The 11,492-nt window shown below is 46.6% G+C and overlaps 1 protein-coding gene and 1 pseudogene across 1 annotated transcript in view; one reads left to right on the top strand and one right to left on the bottom strand.

The window, feature by feature from the left end:
- The first annotated feature begins 709 nt into the window (after window positions 1–709).
- Window positions 710–11,492, top strand: part of FBXW8 (F-box and WD repeat domain containing 8) — a 95,793-nt gene continuing 85,010 nt past the window's right edge. Inside the window, exon 1 of the mRNA XM_081802130.1 lies at window positions 710–1,099. Coding sequence (XP_081658256.1) covers window positions 782–1,099 — 318 coding nt within the window. The 5' untranslated portion in view covers window positions 710–781. The remainder of the gene's footprint in view (window positions 1,100–11,492) is intronic.
- On the bottom strand, window positions 8,418–8,903 carry LOC115943681 (PCNA-interacting partner pseudogene; annotated as a pseudogene).

Genomic DNA, 11,492 nt, shown 5'->3' with positions numbered 1-11,492 from the left:
CGGGGGGGGGGGGGAATTAAGGGAGGTATGAGCTGAGTTAGGGAAGATGTGTGGGAGTTAACAAGGTCAAGGGGGGAGAAAAATTCCCGGAGGGAAGAGCAGGTTCAAAGCATTTGGAAGATGGAATACGATTGTACGCCACTTCTTTTCCCTTCTCACTTGTAGTTCCTTCTAGAAATGTCTTCTGAGATCTGTCCACGGCTGGTTTTTCTCCTCCTTTAGCTCTTAGTTCAGATGCCGTCTCAAGAGATGCCTTCACTGAACATTCCTCTAAAGTGAAGCCCCCATCCCCACCCCGTGCCTTATTTTATTACCTTGTTTTATCAACAGCTACCACTAATTCAAGCCTTCCTATTCGTTTGTTGAATGTCGTCTCCTTCCCCCCCCCCCAACTTGAAACCCCAAGAAGGGAGTGATTGGAGGGTGGGGGCAGGGGGCCAGATTTAAATGCTGAATCCTCAGCGCCTGGCATCCAGTAAGTGCTCAATGCATGTTTGCCCAAAGAGACGGTGCTTGGCGCCAAGTCCGCGCTTGACAAGAGCCGCAGGCGGGAAAGCGGAGAGCCTGGGCACGGGGTCAGGCCACCAACTTCGGCCTGGGGCGCCGCGAGCCACCTGCGCGGGGGACCGCTCGAGGGGTGCGCCGGGGGCGGGGCCGCCCACCCGGAACCCGAGTGCGGCGGCGGCGCGGATTTCCGGCCGCGGCGGACACTTCCCGCGGAGGGACTGTCCCGTGGCAGCCGGCTGGCCGAGGAGGACGCGGAGGGCTGAGCGCGGCGGCGATGGATGATCACAGCCTGGAGGAGTTCCGCCGGCGCTGGCAGGAGGAGCTGGCGCAGGCCCAGGCGCTCAGGAAGCGGCGGCGGCCCGAGGCTGCCGAGCGGCGGCCGCGGCGGGCCGAAGTGGCCCCGGGGCGCGGCGAGCAGGCCTCGGGGTACCTGGCGCTGGCCCAGGGCCTCCTGGAGGGTGCGGGGCGACCCCCGGCGGCGCGGGCGACCCGGGCCGAGAGGCAGGACGCGGCGAGCCGTTCCCGCTCCCCTCCGGCTCGGGAGGGCGCCGGGGGCGGGGAGCAGCTGGTGGACCAGCTCATCCGCGACCTGGTGAGTGGCCGTCGCCTCCTGCCGAGGTCCGGGCCTGCCCCTGCCCCTGCTTCAACCCCCCCCCTCCCCCCCAGTGAATCGGAAAGTGTGTGCCACCCTGTGTCTGCAGGCATAGAGCATCTCTGGAAGGGGTGCTTCCCACTCTGGGGTGACTTTGTTCCCCCATAGTGGCAGTGTCTGCCGACCTTTTTAGGATGCCACAACTGGGTTGGGGGAGTTGATACTGGAGTCTAGTGGGTGGAAGTGGGGGGTACTCCTGAACATTCTACAGTGCATGGACAGCATCCAGAAAAAATTATCCAGCCCGAAATTATCAGTATCAGTTTGAGGAAATCCTGCTCTTCCAACTCTTTTGGAAAGCGTTGCTTTTAGGAAGGGGGTCTCAGCACAGGGATAGGAAGCAGTTTTAACTTTGTTCTGTATAATGTTTGTACTACTCAGTTTTTTTCCAACTGTACATGTATTTAAAAGAAAGGGAAAGCAAATCCTGTGGGCATGGTCATTAGCATGGAGGTTCTTAACCACTTCATGGGCATGGATCCTTTTGAGAATCTGGAGGACCCCCTCCCCCAAAAAAAACCCTTCACAAAGTTGACACAATCAGGATCATCTAAAACACATCCATGGTTAAGGGTTAGGAAATACAGCAAATTTTAATGGTTTGATTTATTTATTTGGCGGGGGTGGGGGGCAGGCAGAGAGGGAGAGAATCCTCAAGCAGACTCCTTGCTGAGCACGGAGGCCGATGCTGGGCTAGATCTCCTGACCTTGGGATCCTGACCTGAGCCCAAGTCAAAAGTCAAGAGCTTTAACTAAGCCACCCAGGTGCCCCTGGTTTGATTTAAATTAGGCTTAAAGAAGGCTTCTACAGCTTCCCAGTTCAGAGTAATTCTGTAATTGGCGAGTTTCTAGAAATAATGGCCTATTTAACATAGTTTTTTTTTTTTAAAGATTTTATTTTTATTTATTTGACAGAGAGAGGGAACACAAGCAGGGGGAGTGGGAGAGGGAGAAGCAGGCTTCCCGCCGAGCAGGGAGCCCAATGTGGGGCTCGATCCCAGGACCCCGGGATCGTGACCTGAGCCGAAGGCAGACGCTCAACGACTGAGCCACCCAGGCGCCCCTTAACATAGTTTTATTCAGATAACATTAATAGCTATAGGAGTTTCCACCAAGTTTCTGGTCTACTTCTAAGGTTAAAATCTTTTTCTGTGTACGTGCATTATAAACTCATCCAATGTGACAATTCTTAGGTGTATGAAAATTCATGCTGGTATCATGTCTGCTTCTGTAAAAAGTGGGTCATCACTGAGGAAGTCTGGCAGATGTAAAAATCTTTCAATGCCTTGGGAAGGTGGTTTAGCACCAGAGAAGTTGCTCAGGACATTCCAGATCTATGCAGAAATCACTCCCATGGAAGTAGATTTGTAGGTTAAGGTAAGACCAGCTTCCGGTGGTAGAGGGAAACAGGAAAGTGGATTGTTAGGACAAAGGCACACTTGGGGCCTCACAGCGAAAATCCAACCTGCTGTGTGTGGCAGTGTCTTCAGGCTTCACAGCAATCCTGGAAAGTCCATATTGTTAGTATCTCCTTTTATGAATGAGGATATTCAAAGAGGTTTTCTGTAACTGCCCCAGGGATGCCTAGCTGATAAGTTTTGGGGGTTGAATTTGGATCCAGGTCTGTTAAGCTGTAAATTTCACCAGGTAGTAGTTTCGCAAACTTGGTGTAAAAATCCCCTTAGGCCTTATTAAAAGACAGGTTCTGGTGTGTCCCTAGATCTGCTTAATCAATATTCTGAGGAAGCTCTTAGAAATGTGATGGTTGGGATGGTCAAGCAAATTTGAGACCAAATTGTTTTCTGCTGTACAGCTTCCTTTGGTTTACTATCTTGATTCTTCAAGGCTTTCTGGCCCTAATACTCCTGAGGGATAGGCATTGAGACCAAAAATAGTGGAGCCTTAAATGAAGTCTTCTAGAAATGGAAGGGGTCTGCCTACTGTAGGATCCAAGGGGCATATCGGAATTAGTTAGAAAAAAGCTGCTCTGGAGTGTGTGCCCATGATCTCCTCTGTCTGCAGAATCACCATATTAGGTGCTACTGGACTCTGCATCCTATGAACAGCATCCAACCTTCAGGGCACCTTTTTTTTTTTTTTTTTAACTTGCAATCAACACGGCTATAAATAAAATTACTCTCAATCTCCTTGGTACTGCCTTAAGGGCTTGAAGATCTTCAGTTCTCCCACAACCCTCTCCAGTGGCTGCTATTTGCCCCATTTGACAGATGAGCATTAAGAAAGTAATTGATTTTTAGGGGCATTCAACCTTCCCAGTATCCTAAATGTGAGAAATGATGGTAACCTTCACAGAAAAGGCTTGGATTCCCATGTCAGTGGTTGTAAGCCCCAGAGCCCAGAGGTCAGGCAGATCATGCAAATGAGTGAGGTAGCCTCAGAGTGGCTCATTCAGTCCTTTTTCCTAGTTCACCAGGTGTTTTGTTATGTATCTCTCCAGATTCCAGCCATATATCTGTAATGCTTTAACTCATGGTTATCTTTTTTTTTTTTTTTTAAGTACTCTTTAACACCTATCTTGGGTCTTGAACTCACAACCCTGAGGTCAAGAGTCGCATGTTCCACTGACTGAGCCAGCTGGGTGCCCCGTGATGGCTATTATTTTTGTCACATTAAGTATGAAACATGACAGTATAGGAATTGCCTTCATGATATCCCTAAAAAATACTTAACCATTTTGTTTGAAACCTAGCTCTCTTGGTCTTGTTTTTCTACTTTTAAAAGTTTCTTTAGACCAAACCCTGTATAAAATCATAAATGTCCAGGTTGGTGAGTTTTCACAAGTGTACACATCCATGTAAATAACACCCAGATTTCAGAACAGCATTCTCAGTTTGTCAGAACCCCCATGTGTTCTCACCTGACTTCTAACACCTTATTTTAATTTTCTGTTTTTGAACTATAAGTAGAATCCTAAAGCATGTGCTTGCTTGTGTCTGGGTTCTAGCACATAGCATTATGTGTGAAATTCATTTCTATGGATATGTCACGTTTTATTCTGTTGATGGACGTTCTTGAGGACTAGTTTAACAGCTGGTTTGGGACAATTGGGAGTAGTGCTGTGAACACTTTGCACATCTTTTGGAACCTGTGTATTCATTTTTCTTGGGTATATAGCTAATTGTGGAATTGATAGGTCATAGGTATGCAGATGTTCAGCCTTAGTAGATCCTGACCAACAATTTTCCAAGGTGGTTATAATGGCTTTCCTACCCGATAGTAACTCAAGTATGAAGAATACAGTATTGTACTTTCTTCTCTGCCATAAATATAACAGCATCTAACTGAGATGACCTATGGCAACTGAACTTGACCTCAGCATGGGTGAGATGAGAAGGTGATAAATTGGGGGGTGGCGCCTGGGTGGCTCAGTCATTGGGCGTCTGCCTTCGGCTCGGGTCATGATCCCAGGGTTCTGGGATTGAGCCCCACATTGGGCTCCCTGCTCCGCAGGAAGCCCGCTTCTCCCTCTCCCTCTCCCCCTGCTTGTGTTCCCTCTCTTGCTGTGTCTCTCTGTGTCAAAGAAATCTTTAAAAAAAAAATTAGGGGATACACGCGGTAGCTGGGTTAAAGGTGGGAGCCACTGCCCATCTCAACTGGTTGTTGCCTTGTGGGAATGTGGTCCCAGTGTGGCAGGGTCTTTAGATTTTTGTTTTGTAATTGGGAATGTTCATTTTTATGTGGACTACATCAGTTTTTGCCACACAGAAAACACCCAGGACTTTGGCTTAAAACACCCCTATTTAGGGGCACCTGGGTGGCTCAGTCGGTTAAGCGTCTGCCTTCGGTTCAGGTCATGATCAGGTCCGGCTCCCTGCTCAGTGGGAAGTCTGCTTCTTCTCCCTCTGTCCCTCCTCCCACTCGTGTGTGCACTCGCGCGCTCTCAAATAAAACAAAAAACAACCCACCACTATTTAGTTCACCATTTTGCAGAGTGGCAGTTTGGGCTGGGTGTGGGTGGGTTCACTCAGATGTCTGAGGTTAGCTGCTGGTTAGCTAGGCAGCTCTGATTCTGGCAGCTGTCTAGTTGCTGGGGGTGTGTGTGTGTGTTTGCTATGTGTCTCATCATCCAACAGGTGAGCCCTGCATGGGCTTTCTCAGAGCTACAAGAGCAGCAAGAGGGCAAGCTCTAATGCCCAAGTGCTTTCAAACTCTGCCCAGGTCATGTTTGTTACTGTCACATCCGCCAGAGTGAGCCAGATGGCCAAGTCTAGAGTTAGGGTGGAGTCCTCCACTGCCTGGATACAGGCAAGAATGAACAAAGTAGTGGCCCTTAATGCCATCTATCACTCAAATTCCTCCCATGTTTGTTTTTAAAAGATTCTGTTTGACAGAGCACAACCGCATACAAGCAGGGGAAGCAGGTTCTCCCCCCCGCCCCCCTGCCGAGTAGGGAGCCGGACATGGGGCTCTATCCCAGGACCCTGGGATCATGACCTGAAGCAAAGGCAGACACTTAACTACTGAGCCATCCAGGTGCCCCAAATTCCTCCCATTTTTAATTGTTGGTAACTAATGCAAAAAAAAAATTTTTTAAGTCCTAACACTGTTGGTTAAATGAAATCTTCTGTGGGCTGGGTCTGCCTTGGGTCATGAGTTTGTGATCTTTGCGTTTGTTTTCCCAAGAATCCTTATTTGATCCATGGCTGACTCCTGAGAAGGAAGATTTAGTTCCACCTGAGACTCCACAGAAACTCCGACAGGCTGATCCACTTGACATGAGGGAGAACTACAAATCTGGTCCCACCTCCTAACATCCCCTCTCTTTGGGGTGCTTTCCCCCCAGCCCCCTGTGCGCTCCGTTGGGCCAGGGCGTTCTGTTGTGTTGTATTTGATGCGGCCTCTTTCACCTCAGAGCCTGCGGTATCCTCACTAGAGTGCGAGCCAGATAGTAAGTTGGCAGGCAAGAGTTAATTTGCCTTTTGAGGAGTAGGTGAACAGCAATGCGTTGGAGGGTCATCTGGCTGGGTGCAGGCCAGACATTTGATGGACAAGCACAGCTGAGATGAAAATTTAGAAGTGGGCCCTGTCTTCTCTTGGGAAGCTTTAAATAATAGCACTGAGAAGCCGTGTATTTTTAGGTGATGAATGGGGACACCTAAACTGTCTTTTTAGTATATGGTTTTAACGAGTAAAAGAATTGTTACAGCCCCAGACAGATTTTCAGAGGCAACAGGCACCTTTCTTACATTTCCCTCTCTCCATAAACTCCAGCTTCTCAGAGGTGGTGGGGGCACTTGAGCATAATTTCGAGGATGCTTCTTTCTTTGCTTGGTATGTGTGCTGTCCAGTTGCAGGGTCCCATTTTTATTTAGGTGATGTGTCAGGACTCTGAGCCGCAAGCAGTCAGGACCCAACTCAAACTGGCTTAAGGAGCCCAAACTGGAATCTATTGGTTAGTGTACCTGAAGATTCCAGGTGTGGGTGCCTAGATCATGCAACTAGAAATCTCCGTGTCCTCGTCCTGCTTTCCTTTTGTTGTCTTTATTCACAGGCAGACCCCCCTCCCCCCCCCCCACTTTGGGGATAAAATAGCTACCAGCAACTCCAGTTTTCTTTAAATTTTTTTAAAGATTTTTGAGAGCGAGAGAGAGAATGAGGGAAGGGGCATAGGGAGAAGCACACTCACTGTGGAGCAGGGAGCCTGACGCGAGACTCCATCCCAGGATTCTGGGATCATGACCTGAGCAGAAAGCAGTCGTTTAACTGACTGAGCCACCAAGGTGCTCTCCAGTCTTAACTTTCTATCTGCTTCCAACAAGGAGAAAGAGAGCATCTGTTCTCTGCAGCGTTGTTATGAACTTAAATTCCCATTGGTCCAGACTGGGTCATGTGTTCATCCTCGGGCCAATCACGGACTCAGGTTGGCCAGGCTTGTATCCACTCCCACTCCTGATAAAGGGGTGGTGGAGGCGTCAGCGTCATTAAACCAAGGTGACCAAGAGTGGGGGGGGGGTTCCTAAAAGTAGAGGGATGGGTGTTGGGCAGGAAATGACAGAAACAACAGATGTCCACCTTTAGGTGGGTGTTTGAAGCAGCCCTAACTATGGGAATGTATGTGTTTTCTAATCATCAACCATATTTATTGATCACCTGGGTGCTGGGAAATCCGTAGTAAGCAGAATTGAGACCCTGCTTAACTTACTGTTTGACCTTGGGCAAGTTAACTTATCCTGCCTTACTTATCAGATGAGGATGATGCTAATGCCTGTCTTGTGAAGAGACCGAGAAATAAAGCATGGAATGTTCCTAGCACAAAGCCTGGCATAAAATAAGCAGCCAATAAATTAAAACTGGTCCTATTCTTATTAGTATTGGGGAGAGTTCACTATACTGATTTCCTCTTTGCTAAGACTTATCATTGAGTAACCCCTTGCTGCCCTACACCTGGGCTTGGGAGTCCCTGGAAGGCAGGGTCTCCTGTCTTTCTCTTGCGGTAGGGGCCCCATCAACATTTGTGGAGTTGAGATAGGCAGAATTACTGCTCCCAACAGCAGTGTTATAAAGCTGCTCCATGGTTGTTAGAACCCTTGGGAACTTTCAAACATCCTTCCAGTTAGGATTTAGGTTTTCAGGCCTGATAAAGTTTTATTAGTGCTGACTAATATGCATTGTCCACTAGGTCAGTATTTGTCAGAACCTACATTTGTGCTGTCAGCAAGGTCAATTTGATGGCATAGCTTTCTTCAGTTTTTAAGTTAGAAACAAGTGAGGAAACTTGCTGATATGAATCACAGCAAACAGAATAAAATGTGAACTCATGAACTGGCTTAGCTGGGCCAATTTCCCTTCCTCTTTGCTGTCCTCTGCTTTTTTTTTTTTTAACAGTATATTACCTCATGTTTATTGCATCATACTATCGTCACAAAATGATACCCCATCTCAGTAAAATATTAATCCATAGAGTCATAACAATCATTTATACAACATATGCCAAATGAACAGATGCACATTAAAACAAGAAAGTAAAATAAAAAGCAATCCTTGGCACAAATTCAAAAAGAAATCAAGCATTTGGGACTGATCTCTTTGTTAAAATTTTTTGATCTAGTAAGCTGTTCTTATATTTCAACCAAATAACAGAATTCCAGCAAAATTTACCTCTGAAATATTTCTTTCCAGTAATAACTTTCAGGTAGATAAATTTTCCATTTCTAACATGATCTGAAAAGCAAAAGCATTATCAAGTTACTATAAATGCTGATACCATAGTTTAAAAATAAATCTAGCCAATTTTCATTTAAGATAGAATTTTAAAAAATACAGGGGATATGTTGGCATTATTTTCACAACTAGAAATCAAAACACCACATTTTTTATAAACCTCAATCAGATCTAACCTATTACTATTCTTTAAGAAATCATTGTAAATCCTCCTAATGTCCTCATAATGGTCAATCACTTCCATATTTTCAACTGGTAAGTTCAACTTCTCATGTAGGAAGTATTTCCAGGTCAATAAGACATCGCTGAGGGAAACTGTAAATTCTCCACTGTGCTGTTTGTTGTTCTCTGCCATGGAAAGCTGCAATGCCAGGAGCATGGAGTCTGCACCACATACAGTAGTTCTCTCAGAGTTACAAAGAGAGTGCCAATTCCTCCTGAACTCCTTAATCATATCCAAGATAGACTTCTGATTAAGCTCAGCCATTCTCTCACTTGGGATAGACCTGGTAGGTGCAGATTGGACTGAAGAATCGTCCTCCCGGGCTGCAGTCTAGAAGCTGTAAGAGTCCGTCGTGAGTCCTCTGCTTTCTCTTTAATGCTCAGCTTGAAATCTGTCTCGAGCTCAGAGTTCTCTTCCTTCTTCCTTTCCCTCAATGGAACATCTTACTATCAGGGCGATTCATTTTTTGCCTGTGATGAATTAGCAGGTCTCTACTTAGACACATTTCGAAATGCTCTCTGTGTATACCAGAACACTTGTAACTTAGGCCACCATCTCTTCGTTGAAAGGTTCTGCTGGTTGAAGCAGCTTGGTCTTCGCTGATTCCACAAATACTGATTAAATGGCTTCTTAGTAGTAGGCACTGTTCTAGGCACTGAGGATACAGCAGTGAACAAGACCGAAAAGATCTGTGCCCTTAAAGAACTTACATTCTGGAGAGAGGTCGAATGTGAACAAATAATTGTCAGGTGATGATCTGGAGAAAAATACAGCAGGTGGAAGGGATAGAGTGTGTATGTGTTGGGGGAGAGGCTATAATTTTAAATAGTGCTATGCAAGAAGGCCTTCATGGAAGGAGATGAGGGAGCAAGCATGCAGAGACCTGGGGGAGAGGGTTCTAGGCAGAGAATGGCAAATGTGCAGGTTCTGTGCTGGCCTGGGCCCCCTGGCCTTATGGGCCTGTGTGACCCTATGTGATTTAACATTTTTAATCCTTTTTAAACAAGGGCCCCTGTTTTGTCTTACATGGGGGTCCACAAATTATATAGTTGATCCTGATGGTAGGAATGTGCTTGAAGTGTTTAGGACCCTTGACATGAAATTTCCCACAAATAAATCCATACCCATACTGGTCCAGGCTTCTGACTTGGGAGTGCCCCCTTGACCTGACTTATCTCCTTTCTGGGTCCTTAAGCTCTGATCCCAGTTTAAACTAAAAGGGACTTTGAAGGTGGAGGGCCAGCCTCTTCTGCTTCACACCAACTTCTTTTGCTGCCACCCCCAGCACTCGCTCCCCGTCCTTTAGATGGGCATTTTTCTGCCTCCATTCCTTGCCAAAGTGCCCAGTGCAATCCCACCAGTAGGTGGTGAATGAGAATGGTTCTTGAAATTGGAAAGCTTGTTTTAAAAACCAAAAAGGAATGCCTGGGTGGCTTAGTGGGTTAAGCGCCTGCCTTTGGCTCAGGTCATGATCCCAGGGTCCTGGGATCGAGTCCCGCATTGGGCTCCCTGCTCCCTCCAAGCGAAGCCTGCTTCTGCCTTCGCTCTCCCTGCTTGTGCTTGTTCTCTCTCTGACAAATAAAATCTTAAAAAAACCATTGGACATTTATTGTGCGTCTGCTGTGTGCAAGGCACTGTGCTGGTTAGATTGTGTAGTGTATCAGCCATGCATGCAATCAACAGAAACGTAACACTTTTTGCTTTTTCTCATTACAAGGCACGAGGATTAGGTTAAATGTGAAGAGATAACTTGGCTTTTTGTGGACTGTTTTGGAGCTTAACCACTCTTCATAACGTTGCTTCTCTGCAGAAGTGATTTCCAAGTTCTAAATAGCTGATTTACTAATGAACTTTGGAATACCTTACGGGACTCTGTATGTTGCATTTTGTAGTCTCCCATCTTTATACTGTTGTATGTGATGATGACTTCTCTCTAGAAAAGATTTTAGCTCTGAGTGTAGACATCATTTCTTACACATTTGCCAACAGCACCTCTTCTCCCCCTGGCATCTGGAATGGCCCTGATTTCAGATAGTGTTTTGAACATAAAACACCTATCTTTTTAAGATTTTTATTTCAGGGGCACCTGGGTGGCTCAGTTGGTTAAGCGACTGCCTTTGGCTCAGGTCATGATCCTGGAGTCCCGGGATCAAGTCCCACATCGGGCTCCCCGCTCAGCAGGGAGTCTGCTTCTCCCTCTGACCCTCCCCCTCTCATGCTCTCTGTCTCCCATTCTCTCTCTCAGATAAATAAATAAAACCTTTAAAAAAAAAAAAAAAAGATTTTTATTTCAGAGAGCGAGTGCACAAGTTGGGGAGATACAGGGAGAGAGGGAGAAGCAGACTCCCCACTGAGCAGGGAACCCCATGCGGGGCTCAATCCCAGGACCCTGAGATCACGACCTGAGCCGAAGGCAGACGCTTAACCAGCTGAGCCACCCAGGTGCCCCAAAACACCTTATTTCAAAAATGTCTTGCTTTGGGGGCGCCTGGGTGGCTCAGTTGGTTAAGCGATTGCCTTTGCCTCAGGTCGTGATCCTGGAGTCCTGGGATCGAGTCCCACATCAGGCTCCCTGCTCAGCGGGGAGTCTGCTTCTCCCTCTGACCCTCCCCCCTCTCATGCTCTCTCTCATTCTCTCTCTCAAATAAATCTTTAAAAAAAAGTTTTGCTTTTCTATGTCTGAAAATATCACCTACTTACTGTAAAAATACTTAGGGAATTCAGAAGAAAGAAAAATCTTGTAATGCCATTGGTCAGAGGCTATGCTGTTAACGTTTTGGTGTTCTGTCATCTTTTTATTTTTATTTTTTTTATTTTTAAAGATTTTATTTATTTATTTGACAGAGACACAGCGAGAGAGGGAACACAAGCAGGGGGAATGGGAGAGGGAGAAGCAGGCTCCCCACAGAGCAGGGAGCCCGATGCGGG

Source organism: Leptonychotes weddellii, chromosome 13 (genome assembly GCF_054177405.1).
Source record: "Leptonychotes weddellii isolate Sample4059 chromosome 13, ASM5417740v2, whole genome shotgun sequence".
Classification (NCBI taxonomy): Eukaryota; Metazoa; Chordata; class Mammalia; order Carnivora; family Phocidae; genus Leptonychotes; species Leptonychotes weddellii.
This window is presented reverse-complemented; position numbering and strand designations above follow the sequence as displayed.